The sequence below is a fragment of the Pseudopodoces humilis genome, chromosome 14 (genome assembly GCF_049639895.1).
Source record: "Pseudopodoces humilis isolate 2021_Gansu_Grassland_sample_001 chromosome 14, ASM4963989v1, whole genome shotgun sequence".
Classification (NCBI taxonomy): Eukaryota; Metazoa; Chordata; class Aves; order Passeriformes; family Paridae; genus Pseudopodoces; species Pseudopodoces humilis.
Window position 1 is genome coordinate 2,288,473 of NC_142213.1, and position 17,951 is coordinate 2,306,423.

At 60.1% G+C, this 17,951-nt stretch overlaps 1 protein-coding gene across 2 annotated transcripts in view; it reads left to right on the top strand.

Moving 5' to 3' along the window:
• GSE1 (Gse1 coiled-coil protein) overlaps positions 1-17,951 on the top strand; it is a 98,421-nt gene that overhangs the window by 32,689 nt on the left and 47,781 nt on the right. For both annotated transcript variants that reach the window (XM_014257157.2, XM_014257159.2), the window contains exon 2: positions 2,228-2,390. In XM_014257157.2, the coding sequence (XP_014112632.2) occupies positions 2,228-2,390 (163 nt within the window). The remainder of the gene's footprint in view (positions 1-2,227; positions 2,391-17,951) is intronic.

Here is a 17,951-nt window from a genome sequence, read left to right on the forward strand (position 1 = left end):
GCCAGCTCCATTCTTCCTGTGTTAATAACATCATGTAATGATGTCACATTGCTGTCACCTCACTGCACACCTATCCCTGACCTGGATGCGCCTGAGGCTGTGCCCTGTGTCCCTGATCCCTGTTGTGGATGTCCTGGGACCTGTTTCAGGCTTGTCTCTCTGTGTGTCACAGGTGGGCTGGCCTCAGCTCAGCACCATTCAGGAGGGACAGATCCTGGTCCCTTCTCTCCATCCCTGGAAAGATGTGGGATAAGCATCTCCCAGAGCCAGGAGCAGCTGAGCTTCATCACAGTGGGACATGAGGGATCTGCCAGCTCTCCCCTCAAATTTCAGAGCACCCTTCCCTCCCAGCCTCTTGCCAAGCACCTCAGGGCGCTGCTTAGCGAATTAGCACCCAAATCAATCTGCTCACCTCTAATTGGGGGTGAGTCTTTGAGGACGTGGCTGGGGCGGAAGGCCCCCACTCCGGGGGGCTGCCGCCATGCTTTATCTGGGTGGACAGATCCCTCCTAATTGAGCAGATATTCTGTGTTCGCAAACAGATGGCTCCTTTGCATCAATTATTCCTTATCTGTGTAACCGGGGATGATTTGCTGACAGATAGTGCTGGGTGAAGTTAAAGCAAGGAGGCGGCCGGTGCTCCGTACGGAGCCTGGGGGTCCCAGGGGACACGGGTGGTGAGGGGGGGTGGGATCCTGGCTGCCCTTGGGCAGGTGGGACCCATCTCTGGTGCCTTTGCATCTCAGCATCCCCTGGCAGGAGAATAGATGGGGTGGGGGCTGCCGGTGCTGTGGGGCTGATGGGTGGCTTGGGGTGTGGGTTGGGGTCTGGGGGGCTCCCTGGGGAGCAGGAGGGTGCCAGCCTAGGCCCAGCTGTCAAAATCCACTTTCCCCACCAAAACCCTGGTCTGGCACTTCCCAAGTGCATCTTGCCCAATGCTGCTGTGACACATGATGGGGAGTGATTAATGCTAATTAATGATTAGTTGCTCTGGGTATCAAAGTGCGCCCCAGCCTTTTCCCGTGCCCACAGGTAGGGGATTGCTGCTTGCTGCTGCCAGTGGCATTGCCCTGGGAGGAGGAGCAGTGGCACGGCCTCCCTCCCTGAGCATCCCTACCACCTCCAGTGATCCCACACCAAGCTGCCAGGGATGGGGACTGATCCCTGGGCTTGTCCCCTGCCCGCTGTGAAAGTCACCTTCTGTTAATCGCTGGGAAAGAGAAGAGCATCCTGCCATCACCGGGGCAGCCGGTGGCACCCCACCAGTTGGAGCTGGGACGTGGTGGCACTCGAGGACTCACGGGATGTGCCAAGTGCTTGCGGTTGTGTGGTGCTGCCATATGGATTCCATAAATTAAACCTTTCCAGGAAGTGAATGGTAAATTTATACGTCCCCTCGTGTGCGTGGCTCATTGAGTCTAAGGGCTTCCCAGCAAAGCATCCACCGACCATCCATCTCCATGTTTATAGGAGTAATCTCGAGAAAAATGGGATCAACATAAAATCCTCACCGTGGCCCTAATGTCCCCAAATCAGGCACACGGTGTCGCCTATGGACAGGGGGAGGTCACCTGCATCCCACCATGCCTGGGGTGGGCGCAGCATGCTGTGAACCTGGGTTGTCCGTGTGTCTTCCCCAGGGTGGCACAGCAGTACTGGGATGAGCGTGGTGTCACTGGCTGTTGCTTTATTAAAGCTAAACAGGAGCAGTGACAGCCCAAGCTGTGTGTCGGGGCAGGAGGGTGACAGCTACAACAAACCCCAGGCCACAGCAGCACCTGGGTGTCGAGGAGGGGCACCGTCCCCAAACAAGGCACAGCGGGAATGCCATCCCTTTCCCAGCAGCACGTTTCCCTCGCCCGCCTGGCAGGGAAGGCGACGGGGGGTTGTTGATCTCGAGTAAACACTGCCCGGTTGAGTAATCGGGAGCTGCCTAACCGGCCAGCTGCCGCCGGCGGGCGAGGGGACGCCGCTTTGATTCATGTCCTCACCCCCCCTGCAGCCTTTCTTGTCTGGCTGTGCTGGGAGCCATCGGCCGGATCCAGCTGTAGCCCCGCGGCGCGGGCTGGCGTGCAGCTCCCGCGCTGGCCACGTGCACCGGCCGCCAGGAAAACAAAAGCATCTTGTGTCTGTGTGCCCCGAACCCCCCCCTGCCCCCCACCCGTGCTGGCGCTGCTCCCACCGGGAGAGGCAACGGCGCTGAGTCTCTGTCCTGCTTCTCTTCCAGGCATCATCTTCGTCCCTGGAGACAGTCGCCACCAAGCCTGCGGCCGGTGAGTCCCGGCACCGGGTGGCCAGCGCTGGGGAGAGCCCGGGGACGGGCAGCACCGTCCCGGACATCGGCCAGCGGACGCCTTTGGATGCGGAGGGTGCGGACGCTGGAGCCACAAGTAGGTGATGCGGGGGGATACCTGAGGGTACAAGGCTGCCGTTCCCAAGGGATGTCCCCTGTCCCACTGTGGGGTGACCATCAGCCCGATGTGCTGCTTGGGACTCCCGGGGGAGGCTCACGCCCAGCGGCTTGGGGTCGGGATCCAGCACCCGCAGCCCCACTGGGAAGGTGACCCCGACAGCAGCGCGGTCCCTGCCCGCCATCCCCGGGGCCGTGAGTCAGGCCGTGGGCGCTGGGGAGAGCCGCGGTGTTGGGCTGGCTGTGCTGGGGAGCCGGGCCCCCCCCCGGGGCTGGGATGGACCGCGGCTCCAGGGACTCAGCCACCCCGTCCGTCAGGAGCAGCAGCATTTTTAGGAGAGGTATCATGCGTGCTTTCCGCCTGCCGCCTCCCTGGACCGGCTTGTTTGCCAGCCCTTCCCGGCGGGCGCGCCGGGCCGTGTTGTGCTGGGCCATGCCAGGCTCCTTTGATCCGGTGACAACTGCCGGTGCCGGTTCCTGGCGTTGAGCTGGGAAGAGTCAGGAACCGCAAGGTGCAGCGGGCAGGACGCTGGGGCAGGCGGGGAGAGCCAGGGGGGCGGCCTGCAGGGCCAGGGGGCTGCTCGGTGGTGCGGATTTGTGACCCCCCACATTCCCGGAGGAGGATACTTCTCAGGAATGCCGTGGCCCGTGTCACCCATCGATCAGCCCCACAGGGATTTGGCTGTGCTTTGGGGACCCCTCAAGGCGCTGTGTCCCCCGGGGGGGCCGGGATGCATTTACAAGCTGCTCACAGCCCAGCCGGCAGTGGCGGGGAGGCAAGCTGGGAGCCGTGGCCTGGAACGGGCCTGCTGGAGTCAGCCCGGGATTTATTACCCTGCCAGTGGCTGCCGGGCAAAGGTGACAGTGACTAATGGCTTGTTACACGCCTGCCACATCTCATCTGCGCGCCGCGTCCGGCTGCTGCACTCCCAGCCCTGCTGTGCGGGCAGCCTGCGCTGCGTCCCTTCCTGGGGGGGACACAGGGGTGACCCCCCCTTTGCCCCTGCGGGGACCTCGGCCACATAGGGTGACAACGACAGCTGGACAGCTTGGCACGGGATCTGTCCCTGTGCTGAGCATGGAGACCCGCACTGTCAGCGCTCCCTGTGGCCAGGCAGAGCAAGGCTGGCATCTGTGGGAGCACCTCCATATCTTGGTGGTGGTGGTGACAAATCCCGGGGTGTCCTGCTGAGCCTCGTGTGACACACAGGACTTCCCAGTGCACAAAACCTCTTTGTGGTTGCCAAGCCATGAGCCGCAGCTCTGCCAGCACGGTGTCAATCCCATGGCAGGGTGGCTGGGCTGGGATGCCGAGGGGATCCTGCGTGCGTGTCCGGATGGATGCTGACGGAACCACAAATGCATTCACCAGGAAAATTAAAAAATTAACAGGCATTGGTTCGCTCTAGATTAGTAAAGGCAGGAGATAAAAGCAGCTCTTTATACCTTGTGAGAATTGCTGATAAGGGCATTTGTTCCTCTGTATTCTTTAAAAAGAATGCAATAAAAATTTAAAATAGAACGGGAAAAGGGAGTTTTGGGGGGGGGAGGAAGCACGAGGAGGGCTGGGGGGTGGCGAGCAGCAGCGGCACCGCGGCAGCACCGGCGTGGCAGGCACTGGGGCCTGTTGGAAGAAGAGGAGGAGAGGATACAGGGGATGCAGAGGCGAGGGTGAGCTGGGAAGCGATTTGAGAGTGTGTGTGCGTGTGATGTGGTGTGGCAGTTTGTTTGGGGACGGCTGGGTGTCCCTGTGTCTCCTCCTGCAGAGATGCCAGTCTCTGGCAGTGCCAGGATGAGATTCCTTCCTGCCCGAGGGAGGTGGGGGTCTGGCCTGTCCCAGCCAGCCGAGCCTGTCTGGCACATGGAGCTGATTGCTATGGCCGGTGAATGATGGGCAACTTCCTCCTGGGCGAGTGGGCTGAGCCCCACCCCACTCATGTCACTGGTGTCCCCAAACCCAGGTGACGGTGGGATGGCACAGGAGTGACCCCGCCTGGGATGTTCCCTCTCCCACGCCTGCTGTAGGGGGTGCCTGGGGCATTGGGGGGCCCTGAGGGGACTGCCCTGGGAACACCCCTTATTTCCGCAGGGTCTGGGCTCAGGACCACCCTGGCTGCTCACTGTGCTGGACCACGCTGGCACCCCTGAGCCCCAGGGTATCTTGGAGCAGTTTTAGGGTGTGGGTAAAAGGCCTGGATCCCACCCCAACCCCTATCAGTGCCATCCCCCCATCTCTACCTTTGGGGAAGGGGGTGTCAGGAGTGACACCCCCCCATCACCCTAATCCCTGGCACTCTGCGGAGGGACGGAGACCCCGCGGGACCCCCCGCGCTGGGGGACCCCCCCATTCCCGGTGAATTCCCGGTGGTCCCGGGTGTGGGGGGGGGGGGTTGGTTCCACCCTCTGCCCAGCATCCCTGTTTCGGATCTCCGCGTGCCTCGCTGCCGGTGCCCGCCGCCCCCGCCCCCGCCGCCCTGCCCTGCCCTGCCCGGCCCGGCCCCCGGTGAGTCACGCTCCAGCCGTGCGGCTCCCGGGGCGGCGGGCGGGCGCCGAGGGAAGCAGGAAGCGGCGGGGGAAGGCTCGGCACGGCTCAGCTCGGCTCGGCTCGGCTCCGCTCCCTCCGGCGCTGCCCATGGAGGAGCGCAGCCCCCGTTGGACGGCGCGGCCCGCGGGTGAGTGACCCCCCCCCATCACCCCCCCCCCCCCAGCAGCGCCGTGGGGAGGGGGCAGCGGGGTCCCCCCCACCCCGGATGGGAGTTGTGCTTGGAGGGCTGGGATGGGGCTGCTGTGATCCCGCCGCTCGAGATCCCTCTCCAGCCCCTCTGCTGGGGGGTCTGGAGGTCACCCGGGGGTCCCTGTGGTGTGGGGGACAGAAGTCACCCCGGGGCTGGGACTGTGGTGTGGAGGGTGGAGGTCACCCTGGGGTTGGGGGACCCCATGATTTAGGGGGTGGAGGTCGCCCTGGGATTTGGGAGTGTTGTTGTTCGGTGAGTGGAGGTCACCCTGGAGTTGGGGGAACCTCATAGTCTAAGGAGCAGAGGTCGCCTTGTGTTGAGGGGAGCCCATGGTACAGGGGATGGAAGTCACCCTGGATTGGGGAACCCCGTTTTAAGGGGAACAGAGGTCACCCTGGGTCTGGAGGAACCCATGTTTTGGGAGACCAAGGTCACCCTGGAGTTGAGAGACCCCATGGTTGCCCTGGAGTTGGGGGTCCATGTGATGTGGGGATGGAGGTCACCTTGGAGTTGGGGGTCCTCATTGTGTGTGGGCTGATGTCACCCCGGAGTTGGGGGACCCCATGACATAGAGGGTGGTGGTCTCCCTGAGCTTTGGGGGACACTGTTGTTTGGGGGATGGAGGTCACCCTGAGGCAGGGGGACCCTGGGGCCTGGAGGATGGATGCTGCCTTTGGCTTGGAGGCACCTATTGTGTGAGGAGTAGAGGGGTACCCCATCATGGCGGGGACAGAGGTCACCCCGAGCTTCAGATGCCCTGTGGTGTTGTGGACAGAGGTCACCCCAGCCTTGGGGAACCCCACGGTGTGGAAAATGGAGGTTGTCTTGGAGTTGGGGATCCAGCTGGGGAATGTTGTGGGGAGATGAGACCCTCTGGATTCTGTGGCCTCAGGGTCTGGGACCAGCTGAGGTGCTCAGTCCCCATGACCCACATTCCAGAGAGATCCTTGGGGTCATTTCCCATGCCTGGCAGGACATGCAGTCACCCTGACCTTGACCCTTCTTGCCTTGCTGCCTGTCCCTCTCTCGATGCAGGCACACAGGGTGCACCATGGGGCCGTGCCTCAGTTTACCCACTCACCACTGCTGTATATCCATATTTCTGGACACCCAGGACCGCTGGAGCTGGGCAGGGACCCGTGTTGCTGATTGAGCCGGACGCGAGGAGCCCGGGCACCGCACCCTGTGCCAGGGTGATGCCGTGGCCCCGGCGTCTTGCCTGCCTCCACCTTTATTGCCCTGCTCCATCCTGGCTCTTCCAGCCCTGCCTGTGCTGCCTGCCGTGCCCTTTGCCCCGGGGCCGCCGGCTCACCGTGCCCTGCCAGCATCCTCTGCTTTGCATGGTGACACCAGTCCCCAGTGGGTGGCATCTGTCAATCGAGTGCCCCATGGGTAGCATCTGTCCCCAAACCCTGGGCAAATGCCCGCTGCCAGCCCTTGGAGCAGCAGGGGCGAGTGCCCCATCCTCCACATCCTCATCCTCATTCCCATCCTCCTCCCGCGGCTGAGGGCACGGAGCTGTGGGGTGGGTGCCCGCTGGGCCAGGAGCGGGATCCAGCTCCAGGGAGGGAGTTAATGGAGGGAAAAGGCAGCGGGAAGCCAGCGCCTCTTCCTGCAAGGGCGCGCGTGCGCCAGCGAGCAGCGGGGTGAGCCCGTGTGGTTTGTGGGTGTGAGCGAGGCGAGCGTGTGCGCCCGCCAGCCTGTTTGTGTAACCTGCCACCGAGGGTGACGGGCACGGCCGCCCGGCAGGGCTGGCCAGCCAAGGCCAGCGGGTCCCACAGGGCTGGGGGCTGGCTGAGCAGGGGGTGCTGGCTGTAGCACACCTGTGTGAGCGAGTGTTGCACAAGGCCGGGGTGTCGAGCGCTGCTGACCCCTCTCTGGGGGCACACGGGGTGCGTGTGCGTGCACGTCCCGCTGGGGCTGTGCTGCTGTGCGCACACACGGGGCCTGTCCTGGCCGGTGGAGGGGGGTGAGCGTGTTGGCTGCAGGGCAGGGAGCTGCAGCGAGGAGATGGTGTGGCTTTGGCGGGGGGCCAGGCTGCCGGGGGGTGCAGGGGGGGTGCCGAAGGACGCGGGACAGTTTATTCCTTCCTGGCACACCAGCGACTGGGACAGGGGTACAGGTTGGGGAGCGGTTTCAGGAGGGGCTGTTAGTTTTAATCGCTGCTCCTCTGTTTGTTCCTCTGGCCTCCCAGCCCTGTCCCTCACCCTGCTCTCTGGCCCGTGGGAGATTGAGGCCTGGAGGGGCTGTTCCTGGGGGGGTTTGTGCCTGTGCCAGCCGTGTGGGAGGTGCTGGTGCTCTCCCCCACATCAGGGCACGGTGCCATGGGTCACACCTCCATCCCGGAGCCCTGGCACTGCCGCCAGCTCCGGGTGTAAGGCCTGGCCTTATTGTGGGCAGCAGCAGATGGTCTCTGGCCTCACAGCCCAGTGGGGACACCCGGACCGTGTGCTGGCGATGCTGGGGTGCATCTCCCACCTGTGAGGTGCTGTGGGGCGGCCCCACCGAGCCCCGAGAAGGGGCAGCCGGGACAGAGCTTGGCCTGCAGCAGCTTTCTGGGCAAGCTGCCAGGGGGATTGCCCTTGAACTGGCCCTTGCCATTCCTCGTGCTTCGTGCCCCGGCTGCCCCACGTCCTCCCCCTGTCCCCCCGCCCCGGCACCCCACTGCCCGCCCGCGGTTGCACCGTGGGGCGGGAGGAAGAGCCCCAGAGCTCCCGCGCCCGTAACGGCGGCCGCCTTATCTCGGGGCCTTCTGGGCCCCCCCAGCCCTTATCTGCCACGGCCGTTGGCCCTGGCTGGGCTCGCAGCCCCCCCTTGGTCCCCCCAGCCCCTGCGGGGTCAGCCCTTGGGGGCGGCCGCTTGGCAGCCTGCCCCCTCGATCCTTTTTGAAGTTTCAAATCCATTTAAGTCAAGAGGAGGGAAAGTTATTGCCTCTAAAGCCCCTTGCGCTGAGCAGTAAATCCTCTTTGCTGGGCTAGCGCCGCCTCCGAGCACCCGCGGGACCGGGGGGTGACTCCCGGGGGGGTACAGCCTGAATGTGTGTGTCCCCAGCACCCTGCAGGTGGGTGCTTTGTGGCTGGGAGGGACCCCAAAACAGGGGTTGGGGTTCCTTTGAAACCCCCCCGTCTGAGCAGGCGAGAGCATCACTGCTGCTTGCCCACCATTTGCTCACTGCCTCCTTGCTCACCCTGATTTGGCCCAAAAAAGGGGTTCCCCTTGTGACATCAATACCCCGGTGTCCCCAGCAGTGTGTCACAGCACCCCCCCCTGCTGCCGTGCACCCTCTTTGAGGCAGATGGAGCAGGAGCTGGATGTGCTGCCGGCACACTACCGTGTTTTATTTGATTTCCCTTCTCCCGAGCTGGCAATATTTAAATATTAATGCCTGCTTCTAATTGCTGGGTCAGAGAAGCGGGACGGCGCGGGAACGGGTGCAGGGGCGGCTGATTTTGTTGTCTCGGGGAGTGTTTGCCGAGGAAAAATGTTTGTGCACACACACATAATTTTACTCCCTTGGGATTTACTTGGCCTTGGGAGCGATGCAGGAGGAGAGGCCGAGCTGTGATGCCACCGGGCCATCATTTTGCAGCAGGGCGCCCACCCCCCGCATCCGGGGGCCCTTCTCCTGCGCCCGCGGAGGGATTGTTAATGGCAGGGGAGAGGGGGGTGTTTTATTTTCTCCCCGGGCAGCGCGGTGTCAGATGCTTGCGTGCTCGCTTCCTGTAATAAAGCGACCGCCGGCGCGCTTGTCACCTGCTCTCTGTTGTGCTGCCAAGCGCAGACATGCCGCTTCTCGCTGCGGGCCCTGGCGTGCTCCCCGCCGCCGCTGCCGCTGCCGCTGCCGTGCCCGCCCCGGGCGCTCGCCCCGTGCCAGCGCGGCGGTAGCAGGTGTTTGGGCAGGGTGTGATGGTGCCTGTTGCCGCACGCCCCGTGCGGGTGGAGGCCGTTTAACTGTTCCTCACCGCGGCCGTGCCCCCTTGGACGCCCTCGCCGCTTGGCACTGGGGTGTCCCTCTGGCCTGCGAGCCTTGGGGCGCGCCGTGGCAGAGGCAGCCCAGCTGCAGGCAGGTGGCTCGGGTTGTCCCCAGCTGTGCCGTGTGGTGTGTGCCACACTGGGGCTGTGCGAGCTGCGTGGCGTTGCTGTTGCTCACCTTGCCGTACCCTGCTCGGACACCAGCCCGCTGCCCGCTGTGCCATGGTTGTCCCTTTGCAGGAGCGGCCCCGGTGCCAGCACCTTCCCAATGGGGGAATTTTCCTCGTTGGGAAATCCCTCTGCTCCCCTTTGATTCCCTCGCTGGTTTGCCACCCCTGGCAGCCGTTGTTCTTTGGCTGTGCAATCTCCTTCCTCCTGCCCGCATGGCACATGAGCGGTCCCGGTTAACCCGTGTTTGCTGCGTCCTGCTCCTGTTAACCCCGGCCGAGGGAATTCTGTACCCTTGAAACTGGCAGGGAGGCTCCTTGCAAAGGGCCAGCACGGGATCAGCTCCCCACAGACAGCCTGGAGCGTGGTAGAGGTGGGGTTTAGGGGTGAATTACACCCAAATATCCCCCGTGGAGGAGGCAGGCTGGGTTTTCCTCCTTCCCACCCGCATCCTGCCCCGCTCCAGCCCCGGCTCCCGGCGCTGCCTTTGTTTCCGCTGTATAACAAGATGATGGGTTAGGGTCAAGCTGCGGGTTCATAACTTGTTGGAAGACTTTGCCGAACAATAAAGGTGTCTGGCTTTATATCTGCTCGTATTTTATCCGCGCCACGGCCTTTCCCCAGCGCCGGCCGGGATTTACGGCGGGGGATATTTGAACGTGTCGAGGCGAGCCGGGGAAGCCGAGGCCGACCCCCTCCCCACGCCTTTGCATTCAGTGCCTGGGCGCTGAAATATTTACCTTCCAGCTCCTCTGACAGTTCAAGCCGTCTTGTGAAGCAAAGGTTATTGAACTGCGAATGTTATGACATTACATTTTTGTGTCTGCACTTTCTAGATGCGTGATGCAGCCTGAATGATAAGTGATCTCGGGGTTAAGGGTGGGGTTTTTTTTTTGTTTTTTTCCTTTCTGTTCCTTTCCCTCCCTCCCTGCTCTCCTCCCTGAGCTGTCAGCTCTGCTGGTGCTTGATAACGCTCCCTTTTATTGCCCTGCCTTTGCATTCCTGCTGCTGGGCTCCCTGCAGTTGAGGTGGGTGCTGGGAAGGCGGGAGAGGGACATTTCCAGCGCAGAAGCCTGGCTGCCGTGGTGTGTGCCTCAGTTTCTCTAACCCTCATGCCACGAGTGGTCACCCATGCCAGCAGCCCCTCTTCATGGTTCGTACTCTCAGTTCTGGGAAATGCTGCATCCTGTATCCCACCACAGAATCACAGGGTAGTTTCAGTTGGAAGTGACCTCAAAGCTCCTCTCATTCCAACCCCCTGCCATGGGCAGGGACACCTTCCACTAGTCCAGTTTGCTCCAAGCTCCCTCAAAGCTGTCCCTGCCATGCCGTGGGGCAGGAGGTGATGCCCGGTGTCACTGGTGCCAGTCTGTGCCATGGTGCCCATATTGCAGCTGCATTAGTGGGGTTTTGGGGGGTGAGGACCCTGTCTGTCAGCAGCTGTCTCCACTTGAGATGCAGCATCTTAGGTGGCCGAGTGGGGAGGGGGACAAGTGACAGCAGCCTGGGCTGTCCCACACACACTAGAGGGCAGCAATAAACTGGATCAGTGGGCTGTGCTCTGTCCCTGGGGGCGTTGAGGGGTCTGAGCCCCCAAATTTGCCCTGGCACAGTGAGTTTGCAGTGGGGGACACACTTATTTTTCAGAGGTGCTTAAACAAAACCATTGCAGCAGGATGAGGGCACTCCAAGCACTCGGACCCGCAGTGTCATTTTATCCCAAGAGCAAATTAATTAAGTCATTCCATATATTTGGCTGCATTTGCTGCTGGTGAATCACATCTGCACCCCCCTTCCCCCCTGGCTTTCCCCTGGGCTCCCCCTCCTCGCTCAGCTCCCTGCAGGAGTCACGATCTCAGTGCCTGGAGATTTCCATGGGCTCAGGGCTGGCCGAGCATCCCGAGCATCCCGGGTTGGGGTGGCTGCCAGCACTAACAGAATCCAGCTGTGTTGGTGGGCAGGCAGGGGGGGCCACGGGGAAAAGGGGGAAAAAAAAAGAGGTCAGGGCCTGGGAAATTAAATGTTCATAAATGTAGGCCCGAGCGCTTAAAAAGTAGGGCAGTGCCATTAAATCTCATTAAAGTTTAATACCTATCAGTGCCACTTCAGGCAGCCCTTGGACATTGCTTTAATTTGATGGGTGTTAAGGGAGAATTATCAAATAATTGTGCTGGCTGGGGACTTGCTTTTATCATGTTACATGGAAAGCTCTCCCGGCTTTGTGCCGCACATCAAAACAGCAGCGGGTAGGTATTGTTCTGGGGAGGGGATGGGGGCGGCTGCAGGGGGGTCCCCACTGTCCCCATCACCCTCAGCGGTGGTAGGAGGGATGGGGGACACCAGATCAGGTTGTTACAGGGATTAGTTGCCCCAGTGATCAGCTTTTTCTGCCCAAATTTAACCCATCTGCCCCCAGCAGGGGTTTGCTGCCCCAGATGGGCGTCCTTGAGGGTGGTATGGGGACAGGGAACATCCTGCCATTGTCCCCATGGATTCTGCCCATCCATGTGGGCCCTGCCAGTATTCCCAGGGGTCCTGTCACCATCCCCATGGGTCTTACTGGTGTCCCCTGGGATCCTGTCATCATCCCCACAGGTCCTGTCATCATCCTCACAGGTCCTGTCATCATCCCCACGTGTCCTGCCATTGTCCCCATGGGTCCTGCCAGTCTCTCCATCAGTCCTTCTGGTGTTCCCATGGGTCATGCCAGTGTCCCCATGTCCCAGCAGTGTTGTGCCACTCTTGCTGCACTCATTACCCCAAGATGCCTGTGTGGGACTGTGGGTGCTGCTAATTAATATTAATTTTTGGAGAGGCTGTGGGGTCTGTGGGGAGCTGCAGATGGGAGGAGCTGGGGATGGCCGACTCTGTGCGGAGGCGAGGACATGGGCCCATGCATTTTTTATAGGGTGCACCCGGGGTTATTTTTATTTCTTTCTATTTCCTTCCTCCTCCCCTCGCTGTAAAAGTCCCTGTTGATAAAGAATTAGTGCCAGGTCGTTAGTCCTGGTTTTTATGAGATAAACCCGGGCGCAAGGTGCTGTCGTGTAAACGCCGGGGCCAGGGGAGCGCGGGGACGGGGAGAGCGGAGCTGCTGCCATGAATTATTCAGCAGCGCCTGATTTCACATTATTCTCACTGATACTTTTACAACCTGTCAGTAAATAAAAAGATTCTACATTATTTATAGAAATGGACCCGAATTGGGTAGGAGAATTTACTGTTGCTATTATTAGGGGCTGCTCAGCACCACGTTAATGAGAGCAGGGTGATGGCGAATGCTGCTTCCTGTGGGTGCGGTGTCCCCCGTGTCCTTCATGTGCCACCTTGGTCCCCAAGGATCACTGTGTCTCCTGTCTCGCCCTGCTGGGGCTCCATGGGCTTTGGGCTGTTTGGAGGGGGATATCTCCTTCCTAAGGGATGTCTTCTTCCCTGGGACATCTTCTTCCCAGTGGCACATCCCTGCAGGTGATGCCTGCCGCAGGGCATCCAGGTCACTTTCCAGGGGATGACACCTTCCCAGGGATGTCTCCTTCCCAGGAACATCTCCTTCCCAAATACGTCTGCTTCCTGGGAACACCTTCCCCAGGACTGTGTCTTCCTGGAGCCATCTTCTCAGACACATTTCCTTCCTGATTATCACAACTTCCCAGGGACATCCTCTTCCTGACACTTTTCCAGAAACATCTCCCTGTGGATAACACCTTCCCAGGGACATCCTTGCGGGGGATGTCTCCTTCCAGGAGATGATATCTTCCCAAAGACATCTTCTTCCCATGTCATCTCCCTGTGGATGACACCTTCCCAGTGATGTCCCCTTGCTGGGGACATCTTCTTCCAAGGATGTCTTCTTCCTGAGCACATCTCCTTCCTGAGTACATCTCCTTTCCGGGTACATCTCCTTCCCAGGGACCACATTTTCTCAGGGTCATCCTCTCCCTGGCGGTGTGTCCTTCCCTAGGACATCATCTTCCCAGGGACACCTTACCAGGGACATCCTTGCTGTAGATGTTTCCTTCCAGGGGATGACATCTTCCCAAGGACATCTCCTTTCCAAAGACATCTGCTTCTTGGGAACATCATCTTGAGAATGTCTCCTCCCTGGGCACCACATCTTTAGGAACATCTTCATGGTGACAACATCTTCCCAGGAACTTCTTCCCAGGGATGTCTCCTTCCCAGGTGCGAGCCCTGGGACACACATCTCTGCCAGGGGAGGATCATTTCCAGTCACGATTCAGTTACATTTCTGTTCCCATCCAGTGAGTTGTTCCCACCATCCCTCCTGGCTCTGCATCCCACCCTGCTGCAGGAACCGGAGGGGCTCTTTTTGATGTCACTTCCAGCCTGTCCCCCCCGTTCCCATCATTTGCCTGCTCCGGAACGGGAGCCATCCCGCCCACGCACCCGCCAGCCCCCCGGATCCCATCTGGGCTTCCCGCATCCCTGATGTGACAGCTCCAGGGAGGTGGAAAAGCATCGCACGGGGTTGGGAAGCCCTGAGGAGGGGGGTGCTGGGCTGCGGGTAAACCAAGGCACGGCAGCAATGGAAAAACCAGGAGGAAACCCAAGCTGTAATGGTTTGTCTGCGGTGTCCTAAGGTGGCTGCTCCCAGGCTGCCGGTGACAGGTTTATTGGCAGGCAGGCCGGGCTGGAAGGATTGTGGGCTATTTACAGTGCTGGGGCCGTGACTTTGCGAGCAGACAGTTAACATAAATTCACATGATGGATCAGTTATCACTTCATTGAACTGGTGGCGGATCCATTGAAGGCTGTGCAGTAACATACTGTTTCCTGGCTCTGCGCAGCGCTGGGATACATTAAATACACTTTATTTATAGCTTACCATTGCTGCACTGTGGGCAGGAGAATGCAGCTTTTGCAACTATCATCTAATTTTATGATGAGCATTAAAGCAAGGCCTATAATTTGCACCTTTTTATTCATTAGACACTGGTGCAGCCATAAGTCAAGAATGCCCAGGGATTTAGATGCAGATCCAGAAGATAAACTATTGACAAGCCAGATGTATTTTTACATTAGTGTGCCTTTACAATAGTTTATGTTGAGAGTGGAATATAAATTGCATTATTAAATACGAACCACTCTTGTAACCGCTGCTCTTCCTGCGTCTGTGCAGGCAGGGTGGGATTCGGAACCGCAGAGCACGGAGGCTTTGCCTAATGGCTCCAGCCTGGGTAGGGGGGGGTGTTATTTTGGCTTATTTTATCTGTGGATGTGCTGATGCATCAGAGCATCAGGTCTGTCTCAGCACAGTCCCTGGGAGGAGGCATCCTGAGGGATGAAGAGATGTGGGATGTCAGAGCAAAGCCATCCCAACCACGTGCCCCCAGCAGGGACCTCGGCTCGGCCGCTGCCACCCGGCCAGCAGCGAGTTAAATCCTTTTGTTTCTGAGGCAATACAGTTTATATTATGAGCATGAATAAAAGATGGTTGTGCTAGGGGTAGCTGTCAGGATCTTCGCCGCCTATAAAGGCTTCTACTGTAGCTTGACAGTAAAAGACTGTGTTTTGGGACTGATGTGGTTTCTCAAAGGAGCAAAATAAATAAGGGACGCTTATTTTTACACCAGTAAAGGCTGCTGGAAATTTAAAGCCCTGTTTATCTCGCTGAAATCACGGTGTTTATTGTTATCTCGTGGAGGGGGAATTTGCATGTTCACTAATAATTAACCCAACCCACCAATCTCCCTCCTGTACGTGCAGCAGCCCTGCCGTTATCTGGGGGGAGGAAACGCTTGCAAATCCAATGCAAATATTGACCCTGCCTGGGCCGGGCGCTGCGGTGGCCAGGTGCTCTCGGTACCCATCCCACGGCTGCTGCAGGGGCAGGAGGGCACGATGGAGGGGCTAGGTGCTACTGTGGGACATGAGAGGGCTGATGGGAGCCATCCCCATGGCCACCCCATCCTTATTTCTGCCCTGTTCCCATTGACATCCCATCCACACTGAAGCCTTTCCATATTTCCACTCAATTCCCATCGCCATCCTGTCCCCATTGCCACCCTGTTGCCATCACCACCCCATCCTTATTTCCATCCTATTGCCATGGCCACCCTATCCCCATTGTCACCCTCTGCTACCCTATTCCCACCATTTTGCCACCCCATCCTTCTTTTCATCTCATACTCACTGCCATCCCATGCCCCCCCCATCTTCACTGCTACCCAGCGCCCACTGCTATCCTGTGTCCATTCCTGTCCCCATGCCACCCTGTCCCCATTGCTACCCCATCCATATTTCCACTCCATCTCCATGGCCACCCCTTCCCCATTGCCACTTCATCCTTATTTCCACTCTTGTCCTAAGGTCACCCCAATCCCATGACCCTGTTGCCACCCTACCCTTATTGTCACCTTGTCCCCATTGACACCCCATCTTTATTTCCACCCCATCCCCATGGCCACCCCATCCTTATTTCCACCCCATCCCTGTCCCCACCCCGTGGCCACCCCTTTGTGGTGGGTGCTAACAGGCGTCCCGTCCCGGTTGCCAGTCCCGGTGCCACCAGATGCTGCCGCTCCGTGTCACACCATCATGTCGCTAGCAGAGTGTAACGGGGAGAGCAGTCGGTGCCTTTGTTTCTCCTGCTCTCCGCACAGCTGTCACTTCCAGTGATCAGTAGAAAAATCATCACCCCACCGGATCATACATATGGAACGGTGTCTGTGCGGAATATTTATTGTAACATGTGTCGAGGCCGCGCCGGTCACGAGCTCCGGGCTGGGCTCACGCTGCGCCAGCCCCGGAAGGATGCTCCAATCCCCCGGGGTCTGGGGAGGTGTGGGTGTCCCCACCGTGGTGTCCCCACTGTGACTGGGGGACTCGGGGCTAATTGCGCTTGGTGGCCTCAGGCTGTGCAGCATCCTCTGCCTCGTGGGGGACTGGGAGAGTGCTCCCTCTCCCAGCCTGTACCCACCTTGTTCCCGAAGGATGCCTTCAAGCTGGGGGAGCAGCTGAGGTGTGGGGGAGCTGCAGCTGGTAAAGCTGCAAGGCAGCAGAAGCCTGGGGGCTGCCCCTTGCTGGGGTCACCTGTGGGGTGGCCTTTGGGGTCTCCCAAGAACAGGAGGCGAAGGCGTGCGGGCACCTTGGCCCCGTCAGTGTCTCCGTGAGCTCTCTCCCATCTCTGGAGCTGTCAGCTCGGCACCTTTCATGTGTGATGGGTAAACAGCGTGGCGCGCCTGCCGGGGAAGGCTGTTGGATCCCTGCTGGTGCTAAAGCGGCGTCTGGCAGGGACGGGGAACGTGCCGTCGCCTGCGCGAGGCACGGCGGACGTGACGCCCCGCTGGGGCTCCGTGCAGCTTTCCTGATGGAGAGCAGAGCCCGAGCTGCCCCCGTGTCAGGGTGAAGCCGTGCTGATGGGATCCGTGGTATTCCCTGCAGGTGTGCCACTCCCACCACCAAAAACCAGTTCCCACGTCCCCATCCCGTGCGCTGGTGGCTGGTGGGGACACAGAGCCCCCCTGTGCCCCCTCTCCGTGCGTTTTCCCTCTCCGGGGTGGACAGATGCCGCGCGGGCAGGACGGGGTCACCGGGTCCCCCCAGCACATGGCTAGGGGAAGGTGTTGCCAGCGCCTTTTGGCACCCGCTGCCACACGAGCGCGCTCCTCTGACAGCTTTATCAAGCCTCCAGACTTCCCAATTCCATTGTTCCTGACATCTGTTTCGGTAAGTGATTAATTGCAATTAGTGAACGGTTTGAAAGCCTGTGGAAGAATATTCAGCAGAAAACTCGTCAAGATTAATGAGTGGTGGCAGTTGTCAGAAGGAAGGGCTGCTGCCTCGCCGGGATGCGGCGGTGGCGGCGGGGAGGTGCGGGAGGCTGGGTGAGTGGGGTGCCCCCCTCCCCGTGCCAGTGTCCCCCCTCCCAGCGTGTCCCCCCCTCCCGGAGAATAACACGGGCTGATTTTTCATCCGAACGCATGAATTATCCACTAATGCGCTATTAATAAAGCACTGTGGAGTTTCACCGAGATTAGGTCCTAAATCATGCAGAATGAATTTTAATCAGTCCGAAAGACACCGGTGCTAGCCATTCCCAGGGACCTGCGGGAAACCAGCCTGGATCCAGCTGGGATCTGCTGTCGAAGCAGCCGTTCCTGCACCTTTGCTCCCGTGCCATGCCGTGCCACGTGCGGGTGGTGACAGAGCCAGGCACCTTTGTGCGCTGCTGCCATGGCAGGGGCGTTCATGAGCTCTGTGGGCACAGCCGGCTCTCCAAATCCTTGCCAGCGGGCGCAGGGGGATGGCAGCCTGTGAGGTGGCACCTGACCGTGGTGCCCGGGGATCCTCTGCGCCGCTGTGCCATGCCCAGATTCCCCAAGGCCCCGCATTTTGGGGGGTGTCACTCCTGCGGTGAGATTCACAGGTCTCTGCAATGTGTCTTTGCTCTCTGGTTGTGCCCCCAGCTCGGTGCAAGGGACCACCCCGAGGAGCCGGGGGTTTGTGGAGGTGCCGAGCCCTGGGGGTGACACAGCCACAGCCCCGGGGGGAAAGGAGGGTACGACATCTGCTCCTGCAAATTGTTTGCCTTGCCGAGGTCAGGGCGGCTCGACAGCCCCAGGTCCTGCGAGCAGATGGCTCCGGCATGTTCCCGGCCGCTCCGCTGTGCCGCACCCATGAAATTCCCCATTAACTGGCTGTGA